Source organism: Orycteropus afer, unplaced genomic scaffold (assembly GCF_000298275.1).
Source record: "Orycteropus afer afer isolate SDZICR_OR568_19922 unplaced genomic scaffold, OryAfe1.0 scaffold00049, whole genome shotgun sequence".
Lineage (NCBI taxonomy): Eukaryota > Metazoa > Chordata > Mammalia > Tubulidentata > Orycteropodidae > Orycteropus > Orycteropus afer.
Genome location: NW_006921636.1, coordinates 7,309,615 through 7,328,995, shown reverse-complemented (window position 1 = coordinate 7,328,995; position 19,381 = coordinate 7,309,615). Strand labels below are relative to the sequence as shown.

Below are 19,381 nucleotides of genomic sequence, written 5' to 3'. Positions count from 1 at the left end.
CTCTATCCAGGATCTCCTACATAGATCCACCTTCGAGTGGTTGACAGTGGTAGCTGGGCACCATCTAGTTCTTCTGGTCTCATAGTCATATAGGCTGGTGTACCAGTCGCTAGGACTAATTATTTCCATGAATCTTTGGTTGTCTTCATACTTGTTTGCTTTGGATGAGGAGAGACCCATCATTGCATCTAGATGGCCACTTTAGTAATGGAATGGCTGGGTCAAATGGTATTTCTAATTCCAACTTTTTAAGGACTCGCCATATTGCTTTCCACAATGGTTGTACCATTTTACAGTCCCACCACCAGTGTATGAGAGTCCCAATCTCCCCATAGCCTCGCTAGCATTTGTTATTTTCTGTCTTGTTGAACTTTGCTGCTAGCGCTGGGGCAAGATGGTATCTCATTGTTGTTTTGATTTGCATCTGTCTAATGGCTAATGGTCGAGACATTTCTTCTATGTTTGTTGGCTGCCTGAATATCCTCTTTGGTGAAGTGTCTGTTCATGTCTTCTGCCCATTTTTTCATTGGATTATTTGTCTTTTTGTTTCTGAGGTGTTGAAGTTTTCTGTAAATTCTAGAGATAAGTCCCTTGTCAGATATGTCATTGCCAAATATTCTTTCCCAATCTGTAGGTTCTCTTTTGATTCTTTTGCTGAAGTCTTTGGAAGCAAATAAAAATCTTATTTTTAGAAGGTCCCATTGATCTAGTTTCTCTTCTGCTGTTTGTGCATTTTGGGTTATGCTGGATAGTCTATTTATGCCATATATTAGGGCCTAAATTTGCACCCAGTTTTTCCTTGAGAAACTCTATAGTTTTAAGTTTCACATTGAAGTCTTTGATCCATCTGGAGTTTTTGTGTATGGTGTGAGGTACAGATCTTGTTTCATTTTTCTACAAATGAATAACCAGTTTTGCCAGCACCATGTATTAAACAAACATTCTCTTCCCCATTTAATGGATTTCAGCCCTTTGTCAAAGATCGTCTGAACATAGGTTGATGGATGTATTTCTGGGTTCTCAATTCTATGCCACTAGACTATGTGTCTGTCATTGTACCAATAACAGGCAGTTTTGACTACTATGGCCATATAGTAGGTTCTGAGATCTGTCAGTGTGAGACCTCTTACTTTGTTGCTCTTCTTCAGTAGTGCTTTGCTGATCTGAGGTCTCTTTCCTTTCCATATAAAGTTAGTAATTGGTTTTTCCATATCCGTAAATAATATTGATGGGATCTGGATTGGGATTGCATTGAATGTATAGATTGTTTTGGGTAGAATTGACATTTTCACAATGTTCGATCTTCCTATCCAACGAGCATGGTATGCTCTTCCATTTATGTAGATCTCTTACGGTTTCTTGAAGTAGTTTTTTATAGTTTTCTTTGTACAGGTCTTTTGTGTCCCTGGTAAAATTTATTCCCAGGTATTTTATGTTTTTGGTAGCTATTATAAATGGTATTGATTGCCTTATTTCTTTTTCAGCAATCTGTTTACTGGTATAGAGGAATCCAACTGATTTTTGGATGTTGATCTTGTATCCTGCCACGATGCTAAATCTCTCAATTAGTTCCAGTAGACTTTTGACTGAGTCAGTAAATTCACTTTCCATAGAGCAGTTCCCATACACTTTGTCTCATGACGTTGACTACAATTTACCACAGTGCAACAGCTCCCCTCCCACTTCTTCCCCATGGTTACCTCTTCCCTGTGTCCTTCCCTCCATGCACTCCTGCCAGTTAAAGGGAATTTTGATACACTGTGAAAAATGTAACCAATGTCACTGAACAATTTGTGTAGAAATTGTCAGATGGGCGCTTAATTTGCTGTATAAACTTCTACCACAAAACAGAAAAATACTATTTTTTAAATTGTATTTTCTATTTGTCTATTAAAAAACAACAAAAAAAGATTGGCAGTGTAGTAACCAAAACCATGCTCACTGCCATTGGGTCGATTCTGACTCATAGCGACCCCTCCTTGGGTTTCCAAGGCGGTATCTCTATGGAATTAGATTGCCCGGTCTTCCTTCCAAGGAGTGGCTGGTGGGTTTGAACTGCCAGCCTTCTGGTTAGCAGTCAAATGCTTAGGCACTATGCCACCAGAGTATTAACAGTATTTATTGCTGCTTGACTGAATTGTTGGTGATGTTTACTATGTTCATGCTTTTCGTATTTCCCAGATCTTTTGTATTGAACATGTAGTTTGAAACCACCAAAAAATTCTATGAAAAATTAGTTGCTTCATTGCTCCCTGACCAGATATGTGCATTCTCTGCACTCAGTGAAAACCTAACCTTGCTGGAGGCAACCCCTTCTTATTGCTTGCTTGCTGCTCTGCCCTCCAGGGAAAACGGCTGCTTTTGCCCTGCCTGTCTTGGAGCGTCTGATCTACAAACCCCGCCAGGCGGCAGTCACCCGTGTGCTGGTGCTGGTTCCGACCCGGGAGCTGGGCATCCAGGTGCACTCTGTCACCAGGCAGCTGGCTCAATTCTGCAGCATCACTACCTGCCTGGCTGTGGGTGAGTTTCCTGCCTAGGGCTGCCAGCCTGACACATGTGGTCTGGTGGAGGGTGAACACATCTTGTTCTCTGAGGATAACAGGTTGTCAGAAAGGCTCCTCATGTTGATTCCCTCCACTTACAACCTGGGATGACATGTTAACAGCAGAGTCGGGGCAGGGAGGTTGGGTGAGACTTAAGTGACCTAGAAAAGTATTAAAAGTAAAAGCTATGAAAATACTAGTTTTCTTTTCTTGTTATCAAACAAGATACAGGTTCTAACTGCTGGTTAACATGAGTAATGACGCATGTCTTGATTGCTGTGAGTGTAGTTGTCCCAGTGAAGTCATGGTCGTGCAATCTGACCTTCATTTTACCCTCTTTTTGCTCAGTTGCCAGCTCATGGTAACCCCACGTGTATCAGAGTAGCACTGTGCTCGGTTCACTCTCTCTAGGTGGTTAGAAGTCACAGGTGGTTTTTGTACATGTGCAAGGACATCAGTAATTGTCCCAGCTGCCTCTCTCAACCCCTGGGTGCTGGAGTCATTGTGTTCTGAAGGCCTTTGTGTCATCATTTTTATTTTTACTTTTGCACTTAACACAATCATCATGAAACAGTGACTCTCCCAATATAGTGTAAAATTCTTGTGAGCAGGGCCTTTGCCACTCTTTGCTGGTCCTCTGCTGTTTTCTTAGCATCTGGCCTGGGACCAGGGAGGTGTGCAGGCAACATGGGAAAGTGACTGAACAGGCTGCCTGTGGGCTCTTCTCTCTGCAGGCGGCCTGGACGTGAAGTCTCAGGAAGCAGCTCTCCGAGCCGCACCGGACATCCTCATCGCCACCCCGGGCCGGCTCATTGACCACCTCCACAACTGCCCCTCCTTCCATCTGAGCAGCATCGAGGTGCTCATCCTGGATGAGGCTGACAGGTACCCTGACCATGGCAGTATCCCAAAAGAGCAAGTGAGACCATGGAAATGGTTCAGCCTTAGGAGACCTGACCACTGGATGCCACACTTGATCTTGGACAAGAGCCTGTGTAAGAGGCTGAAAGGCTGAGTCACCTGAAAAACTGGACACAAACTGTGCTCTGACAGATTACGTATTATTTACCAAGAAAAAAGGTTCCTGTAGGATGGAGAGAGAGCCTGCGCAGCCCACCTTAACCAGCTGGTCAGAGCCACACAGTGGGGCTGGGACACTGCTACCTGGGCTGCCAGCACCGGGCGAGCACCGGGCTCGCACAGCTACCATCCTGCCCTTGCCTCCCAGCAGGCTTCTGTCTGAGCCCAGTCAGCAGCGCCTGCTTAGGCAAGTCCCAATGGGTAGGCATCCTACAGAATAGCTGGCCTGGACTCTTCCAAACGGTCAGTGTCATGAAAGACAGAGAGAGGGAAAAAAAAAACCAACAGAAATGAAGGGACTCTTCCAGACTAAAAAGCCCTGGTAGCACAGTGGTTAAGGACTTGGCTACTAACCAGAAGGTCAGCAGTTCGAATCCAGTAGCCACTCCATGGGAGAAAGATGTGGCGGTCTGCTTCCATAGAGATTGCAGCCTTGGAAACTTTTCAGGGCTGTTCTACTCTGTTGCATATGGTTGCTGAGTCACACTTGACTCGACAGCAGTAGGTTTGGATTTTTTGGTTTGGAAAGAGACATGATAACCAAATATAGTGCATGAATTTTGGTTCCTGCACTAAAAAATTAAACAATGGCTATAAAATGACATTTTGGGTACAGTTGGGGAATTTGAAAATGGACTTGACTTTAGATATTATTCAAGCACTGTTACATATTTTGGCTGTGATAATGTTGTTGCCCATGTGGGTCATTGTTCTTAGGAGATATGTGCTGAAATATTTAGGGGTAAGGTGTTATATAATTCAGAAAAAAAATGATCAAGCAAATGTGATAGAATGGTAATTCTTGGTGAATCTTGGTGAAAGGGTGGACTGATAGTAGCACTTACAACGTTGTTGCTATTAGCTGTTGTCGACTCAGCCCCTGACTCTTGGCACCTCGTTTGTGATGGAATCAGGTCATTGTGCTCCACTGGGTTTCCACGGGCTGCTTTTTCAGAAGTGGATCTCCAGGCCTTTCATCCTAGTCTGTCTTAGTCTGGAAGCTCTGATGAACCCTGTTCAGCATCATAGCAACATGGAGGCTATTACCTGCCAGTGACGGACAGGTGGTGGGTGCACTTGCATGGAAGGCAAGCATTCTACCTCTGAACCACCACTGCTTCCCAGCAATCCTAGTAATAATCACATAAGCTAGACTGAAACAGAACTCGCAGCAACTGCAAAACAAAGGCTTGTCTGGGCCTCTCCCTGTACACTGCCATGACACAAGAGGTCTCATTCTGCGTTTACAATTCCGTCTCCTGCCCGCCAGGATGCTAGATGAGTACTTTGAGGAGCAGATGAAGGAGATCATCCGGATGTGCTCCCACCACCGCCAGACCATGCTCTTCTCGGCCACAATGACCGACGAGGTGGGCGGTGGGATTCTCCTTGGGGCACGTGAACGGGGACCAGTGTAGGGGCCCAGGCTGGGCGGGAGGGTTATTGAGGGCGAGCACGGTGTTGCCTTTTCCCTGCCTTTCTCGCAGGAGGTGAGTGCCCCTGTTGCTGTGCTTGGCAGGTGAAAGATCTGGCTTCCGTCTCCCTGAAGAATCCTGTCCGCATATTTGTGAACAGCAACACGGATGTGGCTCCCTTCCTGCGGCAGGAGTTCATCCGCATCCGGCCCAATCGGGAAGGGGATCGGGAAGCCATCGTGGCAGGTGAAGCCGTAGGGCAGGCTGGGAGTGGGCCAGCTCCAGGCCTCCAGGCGTCCACACTGAGGTGCTGGGCCTTTGCCCCGTGCTGCCTCTTTCCAGTCTTTCTGACCCAGTAAGTGGCACTGCCACTTCTTGCTCTCTTTCCACATGTCATTTCTCCCCTTGTCACCTCGCCCCTTCCCACCATCTAGTACTTTCTATGTCCTGCTGAACTCCAGCCCCTTCCCAGCACCTGCCCTTTCAGTCCAGGCCATGCCTGTCTGTCCCTGGTTGGCTACAGACATCTCCTAATTGTATTCCTGCTTCCACTCTGCTCCCACTTTGTGAGTCCCTCCACACCACATACAAGGAAATATCCCCTATGGTTACTTCCTTACTCAAAACCCTCCAGTGGCTTCCATTGTGCTGAGACTGTAAATCCAAGCTCCCTGGTGAGTCCTGCCAAACCCATCATCTGCCCTCCCCACCTCCCACCTTGCTGTCCAGCTGCAGGTGCCACCTTTCTTGAACGCGCTGAGCTGGGTCCTTTCAGAGGGCCTTTATGTTTGCTGTATCCTCGGCCTGGAATCTTCCCTCAGATCTTCGCGTGGGGCACCCCCATCCTCTCCCCCTTCCTCTCATGGTATTTCTCCTGCTCGAGCACTGACCTCTGTCTTTGCCCTGGAACATGAGCTCCACGGGCCTTGCCTGTCTGTCCCATGCCATGCACAGCACTCGGTACCTAGCAGGTGGGGAGAGTGTGGGAATCGGAGACTCAGAGACCACTGCCTATTCTCTCCTATGCCCCTGCCAGCTCTGTTGACGAGAACCTTCACCGACCATGTGATGCTGTTCACCCAAACCAAGAAGCAGGCCCACCGCATGCACATCCTCCTGGGGCTCATGGGGCTGCAGGTGGGCGAGCTCCATGGCAACCTCTCCCAGACGCAGCGACTGGAGGCACTCCGGTAAAGCTTGGGCCGAGGGCTGAGGCCCCATTCTCCTCCGCAGCCAGGCCAGAGAGGATGCCCTTCCCACTTGATAGAGGGAAACAGGACCCGGAGGGTTGTTTGAGTGATTGCAGGGAATGCAGAGTCCTCAGTTGCCCACTTTAAAAACGTTACTCCAAGCCCTGTAAGGTCACATCTTCCATACATCCAGACCTTTGACAGCATAGGCTTGTGGCATGCATCCCAGGAATGTGTGCGGGAGCTGTTGACTAGGGTCCCAATGGGAAACTCACTCAGAAAGATGCAGCACTCAGTTGGTGCTCATCAGCGTCCCTAGAGCAGTGGACACGTCTGGGCCTGACAGAACAAGCATTAGCATGAGAGCCAGCAGCCACTGCTTGGGCATCTACTTCACCACGCCCTGTGCTGGTGCTTGACTGTGTGGTGTCCCGTTTAATCTTCACAGTGACAGGTTCAGATTTTGGTGGCTTACAGTAAAGCAGAAAGGCGTGAACCCAGTAGCCAAGGAGGAACCCTCAGCGTGTCCCCCCACCCCCAGTCATCAGGGGGAGCTGAGAGGTGGTTTCTAAAGAAAGGCTGAGGCATTTGCACATGCTCCTTCTGCTGGTCTAGCTCAGTGATTCCCACACTTTAACGTGTGTAAGGATTACTGCTTACAGTCATACACACAGAACTGCCTCTGCTCTACTGGATGCCTTAAGGGTAGGTGGGGATCAGGTGGGCTGATGGTTAGTGTCCACCCACTGGGCGTGTCTGTCCCTGCTCTGACCTCTGCTGGCGTGGCCCTTGCAGGGCACTGTTGGAGTAGGGCATCAGGAGCATCTCTGTTTGTGGCTGTTTCCAGGCGCTTTAAGGATGAACAGATTGACATCCTAGTGGCCACAGACGTGGCAGCCCGAGGACTTGACATTGAGGGCGTCAAAACAGTGAGCAATCCCCAACTTCCTTGAACTTTTGGTGGGAGCCTCTTGGCTGCCTTGTACAGCCTCCCTCCCAGGTCTGACTGATGCCCCATTTTGACCTGCCAGGTAATCAACTTCACCATGCCCAACACCATCAAGCACTACGTCCACCGGGTGGGGCGTACAGCACGTGCCGGCAGGGCTGGGCGCTCAGTGTCTCTGGTTGGAGAAGAGGAGCGGAAGATGCTTAAGGAGATTGTGAAGTCAGCCAAGGCTCCTGTGAAGGCCCGGATACTGCCTCAGGGTAAGCAGCACCATGATTGTAGCAGCTCAGGGCTGTCTGGATGGGTGGGCAGGGTCCTGCATTTGACCCATGGGAGGGGAAGGGTTGGAGGGTAGTGGGTGAGAGCAGGTGCTTTGCAGTCAGGACCCAGGTTTGAATCCCAGCTCTCGGGCAGATCTTACCTGGCCTCTGGGCTGTGGCCTCCCTGTCTGTAAAAAGTACTGAAGACTGCCCCACTCGTTATTTTTCTAACTTTTGGAAAGAGAAGGTCTCTTTTAGGGGCAGAATCCCCACTAACCCCAAAGTTGGTGGGAGGCAGGGAGTGGAGAGGAGGTCAGGTCCTTTCTCTTTGGATGGCTTTCATTCTTTCTGTTCTGATCTGAGCCAATTGCTATTGAGTCGAGTCCAACTCTTAGTGACCCCGTAGGACAGAGTAGAACTGCCCCATAGGGTTTCCGAGGCTGTAAATCTTTATGAAGGAAACGGCCACATTTCTCTCTTGCATAGCGGTAGGTAGTTTTGAACCACTGACCTTTTGGTTAGTAGCAAAGTGCTTAATCACTGCGCCACCAGGGCATGGGGTCATGTTAAGCCCATCCTTTTTAAAATTGTTACACAGTTACAAAAACAATGCAGGCTCACGGCTGATAACTAGCAAATAAGAGCAGCCATATAATTCTACCTCAGAGTCATCACTCTGAACACTTAGGTACATATTCCTTCAGGCATTTTTCCTGCTTAAAACACCAAACTCACTGAGGTTGAGTGGGGTCCGACTCATAGCGGCCCCTCCTTGGGTTTCCGAGGCAGTATCGCTATGGAAGTAGATTGCCCAACTTTCCTTCTGAGGCATGGTGGCGGGGGAGGGGGTTTGAACTCTCAGCCTTCTGGTTAGCAGTCAGATGCCTTAGGCACTGGCTACCAGAGCTCTTTTCCCACTTACATATATCTTTTTTCTTTCTTTTTCATTTCATTCATTCAATTAGCAAGTAATTATTGAGCACTCCTGAGTGTCAGGTACCATTTATCCTGCTCAAAACAGAGTGTATCTCTGGTGGGAGAAGGAGACAACAGAGAAGCTAATGGGTAGAGGTGGTCCAGAGTGGGAGAGCTGTTCAGGGGAGGCCTCTGAGCAGGTGGCCTTTTAAACTGAGACCTGGATGATAGGAAGGGGGTGCTGAAGAGATCCCAGAGTGTGCCAGTCAAGAGGGCTGAGGTGAAGGCTCTGAGGCAAGAACAAGCTGAGTGTAAGAAAAAGAGGAGGCAGGTCAGAGAGCCCAGGGCATGGTGATCACTGGGGAGAGAGCCCAGACAGGTATCAGGGGCCCGCTTAGAAGCTGGGAACTTATTCCAAGAACAGCAGGAAGGTTTCTTTGGGGGGCATTTAATAGAAAAGTCACACATGGAATGTTTTCAAAGTGAGTAAGTACATCTGCGTTATTTTTACTGGCTACACAGCGTTTATAGAGCCCTGTTGCTACAGTGGGAGCTCTGGTGGCATAATCCCTAAGGCATTTGACTGCTAACCAGAAGGCTGGTGGTTCAAACGCACCAGCCACTCTTGGAAGGAAGGTTGGACAGTCTACTTCCATAGTGATACCACCTTGGAAACCCAAGAAGGGGTCACTACTAGTCGAAATAGACTTGATGTCAGTGGGTGTGGTTTTTTGGTTTGGTTGCTACAGTGGTTAAGCACTTGGCTGCTAACCAAAAGGTCAACAGTTCAAACTTACTCTGTGGGATAAAGATGCAGCGGTCTGCTTCTGTAAAGATGATAGCCTGGGGAACTCTGACTGACCTAGAAGGTTATTATGAATCAGAATCAGCTCAGTGGCAATGGGTACACAGTATTCACCCTTGTTCTTAAGTCCTTTTGATTCTCTTCCCTCAAGATGTCATCCTCAAATTCAGGGACAAAATTGAGAAGATGGAGAGGGACGTGTATGCTGTCTTGCAGCTGGAGGCTGAGGAGAAGGAGATGCAGCAGTCAGAAGCCCAGGTGAGGCTGAAGGCAGGCCTTTTGCCGCAGCCCTGCGTCAGGAAGCCCGCTGCATCTTTCCCTGCCCATTCCCCTCCTGACAGGCTGCCTTTGCAGGCAGTGGCTTCCTGCTGCCATCTCTATCTTTGTTACCAGCTGTGGGGTTTGTAGCAGGCAGTGGCCACACCATCCTCCTTTTGCTGTCCCCACAGATCAACACAGCAAAGCGGCTCCTGGAGAAGGGCAAAGAAGGCCCGAACCAAGAGCCAGAGAGAAGCTGGTTCCAGACCAAAGAGGAGAGGAAGAAGGAGAAAAGTAACTCAGGAAATATTTAATCCGTAGTCCTCATCTCTCTCTGCTGCCCACTTCTTTTTTTTTTTTTTTTTAACACAAATTCACGTTGTTCAACATCTTGCCTTTTTCACATAACTTCATGGCTTTGGAGATCACTGTACACACATTTATATAGCTGCCTTTTTTCCCCTCCAGTGGCTACATGGTTTTCATATAGGTAGAACATTATTTATTTAATTAGTCTCCTGTCAGGAGCCCTGGTGGCCTAGTGGTTAAACTCTTGGCTACTAACTGAAAGGTTGGTGGTTTGAACTCTTCAAGCACTCTGCAGGAGAAAGGTGGCAGTCTGCTTCTGTAAAGAGTGCAGCCTTGGAAACCCTGTGGGGCAGGTCTACTCTGTTCTCTGGGGCCACTGTGTGTCACAGTCAGTTTAATGGGAATGGATTTTTTGCTTTAGTGGCCTGTTGAGGGACATCAAGATTATTTCCAACTTTTTGCTTTTATAAACAGTGTTGTAGTGGGAGCCTGTACATACGCCCTTTCAGGATTAAGCAGCTCTCTCTGACTTGCACAATAAATTCCTAACAGTGAAATTGCTGGGTCAGAGTTTCAGTAGGCATTGCAAAATCTCCTCCCTAGAGGTTGTACCAGTAAGTTAAGAAATGCTGTCCTAATCCTCAACAAAACCCAAAAATAATTCTAAAAAAAAAAATAGTCTTTATTTGATGCTACCCACTGCCATTGAGTTGATTTCAACTCATAGTGACCCTGTAGGACAGAGTAGGACTGCCTCATAGGGTTTCCAAGCTGTAAACCTTTTTTTTTTTAACTTCTTAATTGGGTATCTTTATTTTCTTTTTCAAATTTGTATTATCATGCTTTGTTTACAGTGCCCATTAGTTTCCCTTTGGGAGTCTGTATATATACTGTCCTGTGACATTGGTTACATTCCCACAGTGTGTCAGCACTTTTCCCCGCTTCTGCCCTGGGTTCCCGCCCCTCCCTGCCTTCTCGTCTTTGCTTTTGGCAAATGTTACCCTTTTAATCTCATGTGATTGATGGTTCTAAGGAACACGGTCCTCTAGGGTGTTATTGTTTAGTTTATGGGCCTTTTGCTTGGCTGAAAAGTAGTCTGCAAGAATGGCTTCAGTTCCAAGTCAGAAAGGTGTCTTAGGGCCATGGTCTTAGGGGTTCCACCAATCTCTGCCCACCAGTAAGCCTGGTCCTTTTTATGAATTTGATTTTTTGTTCTATGTTTTTTTCCCCCACTCTATATGGGATCCTCTGTTGTGATCCTAGTCAGAGTGGTCAGTAACCAGGTACCATCTAGTTCTTCTGGTCCCAGGATTGTATAGGCTGTGGTTCATGAAGGCTGTAAATCTTTATGGAAGCAGACTGCCTCATCTTTCTCTCATGGAGTAGCTGTTGGGTTTGAATTGCTGATCTTTCAGTTAGCAGCTGAGCACTTTAACCACTACACCACCAAAACCCAAACCAAACTCACTGCCATCAAGTTGATTCCAACTCATAGCAACCCCCTTTGGGTTTCTGAGGCAGTAAATCTTCACGAAAGTAGATTGCCCAGTCTTCCTTCTGTGGAGTGGCTGGTAGGTTTGAACCACCAACCTTCTGGTTAGCAGTCAAGTGCCTTAGGCACTACACTGCCAGAGCTCCTTACTGCATCACCCAGGTCTCCTTTATTTGATGATAAGGGTGTGTATATGTTAAATTGACTTGTTCAAAACAGTTAAAACTATTGGTGGCAAGGTGTGGTGTAGTAGAAAACGGCTGCTGTTGAGTCAGCTCCAACTCACAGCACCCCTAGAGGCCAGAGGAGAATTGCTCTACAGGGTAGTGCCTAAGGCATGTGAGGGCTAACCAGAAGGCTGGCGGTTCAAACCCACCAGCCACTCCTCAGAAGGAAGGTTGGCAATCTACTTCCTTAGTGATAACTGCCGCAGAAACCTGAAGAGGGGTCACTATGAATCGGATCCGACTTGACAGCCGTGAGTTTGGTTTAGTTGGTTAATCTTTAAAGAGCAGACTGCCACCTCTTTCTCCCACAGAGCAGGTGGGGAGTTCGAACTGCCGACATTTCAGTTAGCAGCTGAGTGCTTAACCACTGTGGCACCAGGGCTCCTTGTAGGGTAGAGTAAGGTAACTGAATGCTCATCTTTTGTGATAGGAGGTCAGTATATTATGAAGGTCTTTAATGGTTGAATCGGGATACAGTGGCACAAGCACGTCACTGAGGTGGCAGTGGGCACCAGAAGAGACTGTGATAGCTGCTTTTCAGCTTCCGCCCTTGGAACCAACTTAAACCTGTGCACTTTGTTTTAAAGGAGATATGAAAGAGTTCTTGAAATCTGGTGCTTTCTTCCCATCCCAGTTGCCAAGGCTCTGCAGGAGTTTGACTTGGCCTTAAGAGGAAAGAAGAAAAGGAAGAAGTTCGTGAAGGATGCCAAGAAAAAGGGGGAAATGACAGTGAGCGGCCTCCCCTTTGGAGTTTGATCCCCACGTGGCTGCTGGGTCAGGGCCCACCTGGCCTGTTCCCCCCCTCACCCCTCACCCTTTTCCCCAGGCAGAGGAAAGGTCCCAGTTTGAAATCCTCAAGGCGCAGATGTTCGCTGAGCGGCTGGCCAAGAGGAGCCGCAGGGCCAAGAGGGCACGAGCAATGCCTGAGGAGGAGCCCGCTGGAGGCCCTGGTAAGTCGGGGCCGCGGGAGCCTGTAGGAGGGATCTTCCTGAAACCTGTGCTTGTGGTCGGGGAGCGAATTTGAGGGATGCTGCTGCTGCTCCATGTTTTTGAGTAGTTATGTACCAGCGTGTACAACTCTCCTTCTGTGGGCTCCAGTAAGAGTGGCACCATAGTAGGGGGAACTGGGATTGAACCCAGACCTTTTTGACTCCAGAGCCAAAGTCCTTAACTGCTGCTTGGTGGAGCTGGGTAAGGGTTGAATGAAGAAAGCCTCTGGCCCATTTCAAATCTAAGTGATCCATTTCAGTTTGGGGTTCTTGCAAACACCTGGTTCTTCTGATTCCTTATCACTTCTCTGCTGGGATGTGTTGCCTCCATGTCGATCACTCATCAGGCTAGAGCATCTACTGAGCTTTGTCCCGAATTTAAGGGGGTTTTGGAACTTGGGCCAAATACAGCCATATCCAACCCATTCTTTGTGTGCACAGCCAAGAAGCAGAAGCAAGCGAAGAAATCTGTGTTTGACGAAGAGCTCACCAATACCAGCAAGAAGGCCCTGAAACAGTATCGAGCTGGGTAGGGTTTAAGGCCCTGTGGTATTTTGATGAAAGCTAGGCCTCTTCTCCCTCCTTCCCCATTCCCCATTCTTCTACACATAGAGCTCTATGTGATTTCAAGGGCTCATGTGCCCCTTTTCTTCCTTCCCGTGAGCCATCTGTGGACCTCGGAGTGAGAGCAGAAGGTAAAGGTGTTGGGCTCTGCTGCTCACGACAGTGTTGAGGCCCTCCTGTCTTGGAGGCAAACAGCACAGTTTCAGGTTCAGAAGTAGAGCACTCTCTTGGGGGAGTCATCTAACATCTCAGGGTCAGTCCTGTAGAACCCCCGACAGAACCCTGGCTTGCTCTTGGGAATGGCCTGCCCCCCTTTCTCCAGTCCAGGGCTACGATAGGGGGTGGGTCTCAGCTTCCCAGGCAGCTTTATTATATACAGGAGAAGGAAGACCCTCTCCCAACTCTGTTTTAAAGCTGGGCCGTGACTTCCACAGACTCGTTACGGGGTAGAAATGCACATAGGCCAGGCCCTGACAGTGTCTATCCTGGTGCCGTGCTGATGCACGTGGGTGCTGGCTGTGGTGGGGATGTGGCACCTGTCTCTCCCACGGCGTGCGTGTTGCAGCTTCTCATCTTCTCTCACAGTCCTACCTTTGAAGAAAGGAAAAAGCTGGGCTTGCCCCACCAGAGGCGAGGAGGAAACTTTAAATCTAAATCCAGGTAGTGGCCAGAGAGGGGCTGTTGGGGGGCTTTAGGGGGTTACAGCAGCAATATTTTCTGGGCAAGGAGCCTCTTCTTTTTCTAGTCTTGGGGGTTGGTCTTAATTCTGCTGATTTTTTAAATAGGTATAAGAGGAAGAAGTAGACGTGGTGGCCTGAAGAAGTTTGTGGAACAGCCCTTAAAATCCTTTCCCTGTGGGAAGTCATCCTGGTTGGGCCTGACTTATCTCCATCTGTAAAAAATAATTCTTTAAAACATTAAATAAGTCTGTGTCATTTGTACATTTAAAAAAAAAAAAAAAAGGTGGGGGTGGGGTCGGTGTGCTTTTTCCTCAGCATTTCCATCTGTCAGCAAGACACCCTTCCTGCTTACGCATTGCCATTGAGTTGACCCTGACTCATAGTGACCTCCGATGGGCTTCCAGGACTGTAAATCTTAAGCAAGTAGATTGCCTCATCTTCCTCCTGCAGGGCAGCTGCTGGGTTTGAATTGCAGACCTGCTGGTTAGCTGTCAAATGCCTTACAGGCTGCGCCACCAGAGCTCCTTCCCTTCTTGCTTAGAAGCGTTTATATAAACAAAATGAAATGGAAAGCATACTTTGGGAGGGGGAAAGGCAGCAATCCAATTGTATGTAGATTAAACCTCACCACCCTTGGGTCCTCCGACTGAGCAACCCCCATTGGGTTTCCAAAGTGGTAAATCTTTACAGAAGTCTATTGCCCCATCTTCCTTTTGTGGAGCAGCTGGTGGGTTTGAACTGGTCGACCTTCTGGTTAGTAGTCAAATGCCTTTGGCAATGTGCTACAAGAGCTAGTATGTAGATTACTGTAGCTCTTTCCCCAACAGCAAACTACCCATAGGCTATTGGCTTGGCACCACTGCATACATGTGGAATCTGCATAATCACTGCTTGTGGAGGAGCTGGGTGTGCAGTGAGGAACCCCTAGCTAGACATCGTTCTCCTCTTTGATGTCCTAGAAATGAAAGCCACCGTTTGTTAAGCAGCGCTCGGGTGGAGGCATTCTGTGTGCTGAGCACTAACTCAGTACCTCCATGAAGAAGGTACTGTCACCACCCCATTTTGCAGATAAACAGAAGCTTGGAAAGACTGAGTAACCATCCAGGGTTATACAGCTGGGAAGCCAGGTTTTTGTAGGTCATGCCCTGAACTCTTAACGCTACGTGGGTAGGTGCTACTGAAGAGATGGAGGCACAAAGCCCTGTAGTAGGGGCTCTGACGCCAGATGCTTCTTAGCTGTATAGAATGGCAATACTTTTCTGAATTGCAGGTCCCTTTGAGAATTAGATGAAAGCTATGGAGCGCCCCTTGGGAAAATTGTAGTTCACACCATACATAATTTCAGGGGCTCTAATCCCCCGCCACAGCTTAAAAATTAGTTACCCAGTAGCATGTACTCTTGACACCAGAGTGTGCTCAAAGCTGCTCCTTTAGGCTGCATGAAAGTCCCCCACAGTGGATGACAGCACACCTGCAGGATGGAGGGTGGCCCAGACTCTGGTCTGCATGTGCCTCACGGAAAGTTCTCAAGGCAAGTGCAGACCTGGGTACTGTGTTTTTTTTAAAGGGCTCTACCTGCTTACATAGGTGAAGATTATCTCTGGGGAGGCTCATGATGCTGTTAACAGGGTTGTCTGGGGCAGGAAGCTTAAGCATACCCTTTTGTACCATTGAGGTTTATTTTTTTAAAACCCACGGGCAAAAAAAAATAGGACTCACCAGCTAAATGTAGTAACATTATAAAACCTCATACCATAAAAAAAAAGTTTAAAGGCAGTGCCTTCTCTGTCCCCATCCTTACATCCCAAGCCACCTGAGCTGCATTAACAGTTGAGGACAAACATGGACTGCTGATTTTGAGTCATCGTTTTTATTAAGTGGCTTTATAGGCTAAAGTGCATAGTAAAGACAAAAAAAGGAAGTGCATACAGAGGAAAGGGAGGTTTTCCCACAACTTAGAAAGGACCTGAGATGCCTAAGTATCTGTTCTTGGGATGACTGGACCAAGGGAATGGATGAATGCATGTGCAGGCCACAGACAACCTGACTGAGGGAACGGATGAATCCATGTGCAGGCTGTGGACCACTGGACTGCAGGAATGGATGAATGCATACAGGTGGTAGACCATCGGGCTGAGGGAATGAATGAATGCATATGCAGGCCACAGGCCACCTGACTGAAGGAATGAATGAGTGCATGTGAGAGCCAATGGCCTGGGGGCTGGCTTTGGTATGGGACAGAAGCTGCTGCCATGCTAACCCTTCCCAGGCAAAAGCTTCAGGAGAGAGTGTTGGGATGAACGTGACCTACAGGGAAACGTAACTGGGACTATGTAACTGGTTGGGGTAGTGAAGTCTTGGTTTGATTTCATGGAAGGAGGGTGCCCGATGGACTCTTGTGCTCCTTGAAAGGATGAATAGTTCATAAACAATCCTCTGAGCTTCTTTATTAGAAAGAAATTCAGTCTGCAAGGTGGGTTCTGAGAAGAAGAATCTGTTTAACTCAGCTCCAACTCTGTGCCAGCACCACAGCACTGCAGAAAAAACATCCGACCAAGTCATGACATGGATATCCCACTAGGCAGCCTAGGTGGAAGCCCATACATGCTTCAGGGAGTCTGTCCACTAACTTACGGAAGAAAAACAGAAGAAACTGTTAACTTTGCTCTCAGTTCTGGAGGTAAAGTGCTTACTCTAGCGCAGGGGTAAATCTAGAAACAAATGTGGGTAAGCCCTAAAAATGGACCCTTAAATAGGTGCTAGGATTAAATGGGCAATAATATAAAACAAACTTCGGTTCCTTCATAAGGGAGCCAGTCCCAGCCGTCTGATGGCCAGGGCAAAAGGCAGTGGTAGATAGGCCATCTTCCTACATCATCCTCTGGATCTCTTCAAAGTTCATCAGGTTGTTGGCAGTTTCAGACCAAGCAGCATGCTGGGCTCCATCCATCTCAGATGCAAGCTGGTTGCTACTTTCGAGAGTATGATTTATGCCACCAATCACCGCCTTACAGTCAGGACATGTGCCCCTTTGCATGGCTCCCCCACAATCACTAATCACGTAGATGTGGCCATTGGGACATTTGAACCAGTGGCCACGAGGAAAACCCATGGCATTGACAATCTGCACTCGCTCTTCCTCTGAGATACCCAGGCCAGAGCAGGGAAGGCTGGCTTTCAGAGCTTCCATCTTTTTCTGCACAAGCCGTTCATCCTCCTGGGTGAACTTACATGTGCTCATGAGGATCTTCTGGACACTGCTGACCTCTTCTGCTACGCTACCTCTCACCTTCCCCTCTGCCATCTTGCAGCGGGTCAGGAGGTTCACCAGGTACGTGAGCCTCTGGATTTCACTTTGGAGGTCACCCAATTCCTGACTGGTGAAGCTCAAACGCTTTTTTTCTAGCCACTCATGAACCTGGTTTAGGCGAGCAGTCACATTGCTCTGTTCTAAGATATGCACCCTTTTCAGGGAATCCCACAGGCCAGCCAAGCGGTCATAGAAGCTGATACAATTTTCAACAAGCCCCAGGCTCTTCACTGACAGATTCTTCTGGGTCAGCCTGTTCTTCAGCATCAGGAATTCTTTAGGAAGCCATTGGTAGAAGAGGCTCTTCCTCTCCAACAGGGCCTTAAGTCGTTCCTGGCTGGTTGCGATTTCCTCTGCTGAGCCCTGGATCTTTTCCTTGATGACTTCGATCTCCTCCAGCCTCTGTTTGATGCTGGTTCCATATCTCAGGTTTTTGCGGATGGGCACCTGGCAGATAGGGCAGACCTTCAACTTGATGGCAACTTCATCATCTTTTTGCTCGATCATGTAGTGGTCCAAGCCTTGCACCTCAAAGATGTGGCTGCAATCTTCTAGCTGCACAAAACGGGCATCAGGCTCATCCTCAAAGCCAAAGAAAATTTGTGTAACCTCATCCTGGTGACAGACACGGCACTTCTTGGGACATGGCTCCCCGCACAGACCAATGCAGGGGTGGCCACAGGCCAGCAGCTTAGTACAAGGCACGTAGCATGGGGGTCGGTCACAGGGCTCAGAGCAGAGTTTGGTGCACTGGTAGTGCTGGCAGCGCCAGACACAGGGTTCCACACAGGGGCTGCACAGCTCCCCACACTTCTTCTTGCACTGGCTGTGGACACAGCGGTTCTGGCAGATCCGCTGGCAGGGCGGGCACTCACCGATGCATGGCTCCTGGCACTTGTGTGAGCAGATGAGTAGGCGCTTGCAGGGCTGCTGACAGTGCTCATGGAAGCGCCCTTCAAAACAGCTGTGGCAAGAGCCAGGGCAAGGATGCCCACAGTCCAAAAGCGTGCTGCACTTTGTGGTGCACTTGACTGGCAGACCATACCTAATGGCCTCCACCTGACTACATTCCACTTGTTGGCTATGTCCACACTTGAGTTCCGTGGTAACCATTTCCGAACACCACTGCACACATTTCTCACCACATGGATGGCTGCATCTGTGCCCACATGTTAGGAACTTGGGGCAAGGCTCCTGGCAGCAGAAATCTGACTCAGGCACAGAACAAGGGACCATCTGTTCATGGCCACACTGAGGAATGGTTTTGGGCACCTTCACCTCACAAGGCTGACACTGCTGGAAACACACAAGGGGGCACCGATGCCCATCTCCACAGATGATCTTCTGGCAGGGCTTCATGCACTGGAATTCCTTATGTGAGGAGTCATAGGGGTGGCAGGCCCGGGTGCAGACATGCCCACAGCTGAGCCGGAATTCGCAGGGCAGGTTGCAGCCTCCTTCGGGCACTTTTTGGAAGTCAGAGGCTTTGGATACCAAAGTGTGGGTCTTTGGGTGGTTCTGGCAGCACAGCTGGAGCGCAGGCCCTATCTGACCGTTCTCTCGAAGGGTATGGATGATCTTGCTCCACAAGGGCACCTTGGCCAGCATCTGCATGTTTCCGATGCAGTACATCCCCTTCTTGGCCCGGGACAAGGCCACACAGATGCGATTGGAGATCTGGAGAAACCCCACCTTGCCTTCTTGGTTGCTGCGCACGAGTGAAAGGAGGATGATGTCATTCTCTTCCCCTTGGTATTTGTCCACGACGTGGACTTTGACGCCTGCAAAAGTCTTGGCAGGCATGAGTTTACGCAGGCAGAAGAGCTGGCCGGTGTAGGTGGTGAGGATGGTGATCTGGGAGGGCAGGTACTCCTGGCACAAGAAGTACTTGCACAGTTCCACCACAAAGTGAGCCTCGTGCTGGTTCTGGTGGCTTTTGCCTTCTTGGATTTTCTGCTCAGGGAAGCTGTGTTCTACAAAGAAGATGTTGGAAGAGACTCCCTGAAAAGGAAAAGAAGTGACATGTTAGAAGGTTCATGCATGGCAGTTGGCAGTTTTTTCCTTCCTAGTTTCACATGCATCAGCTACCTGTACATAGAAAGAGGGTGACCCTGTTCCAGAGACAGACCTTGGGATGCTTTTGGTATACTCCATATCACAATCATTAGTTCTGAAGTTAATTAGTCACGATGTGCTTTGTTTTGGGGCCATGACAGGTAACAAAATAAAGAATTTACATCCATTTTTGTTTTTAAGATACTTGTTTGGTATAGTATTTAACACAGCTATCTGTAATTGAACTGACTGACTAGGGAACAGACAGCAGCTGTGATGATGATGATGATGACGACAATGAAATCAGAGGACCTACTTACTGAGCACTGCATGGTGTTAA

At 48.5% G+C, this 19,381-nt stretch overlaps 2 protein-coding genes across 2 annotated transcripts in view; one reads left to right on the top strand and one right to left on the bottom strand.

Moving 5' to 3' along the window:
• Window positions 1–13,800, top strand: part of DDX27 (DEAD-box helicase 27) — a 27,699-nt gene extending 13,899 nt beyond the window's left edge. The window contains exons 8-21 of the mRNA XM_007938328.2: window positions 2,347–2,520; window positions 3,278–3,428; window positions 4,894–4,993; window positions 5,143–5,284; window positions 6,075–6,228; window positions 7,076–7,157; window positions 7,260–7,437; window positions 9,309–9,415; window positions 9,607–9,709; window positions 12,078–12,172; window positions 12,270–12,393; window positions 12,874–12,961; window positions 13,582–13,656; window positions 13,782–13,800. Coding sequence (XP_007936519.1) covers window positions 2,347–2,520; window positions 3,278–3,428; window positions 4,894–4,993; window positions 5,143–5,284; window positions 6,075–6,228; window positions 7,076–7,157; window positions 7,260–7,437; window positions 9,309–9,415; window positions 9,607–9,709; window positions 12,078–12,172; window positions 12,270–12,393; window positions 12,874–12,961; window positions 13,582–13,656; window positions 13,782–13,800 — 1,592 coding nt within the window. The remainder of the gene's footprint in view (window positions 1–2,346; window positions 2,521–3,277; window positions 3,429–4,893; window positions 4,994–5,142; window positions 5,285–6,074; window positions 6,229–7,075; window positions 7,158–7,259; window positions 7,438–9,308; window positions 9,416–9,606; window positions 9,710–12,077; window positions 12,173–12,269; window positions 12,394–12,873; window positions 12,962–13,581; window positions 13,657–13,781) is intronic.
• Window positions 13,801–16,545: 2,745 nt separating this feature from the next.
• Window positions 16,546–19,381, bottom strand: part of ZNFX1 (zinc finger NFX1-type containing 1) — a 37,642-nt gene continuing 34,806 nt past the window's right edge. Inside the window, exon 13 of the mRNA XM_007938327.2 lies at window positions 16,546–18,987. Coding sequence (XP_007936518.1) covers window positions 16,546–18,987 — 2,442 coding nt within the window. The remainder of the gene's footprint in view (window positions 18,988–19,381) is intronic.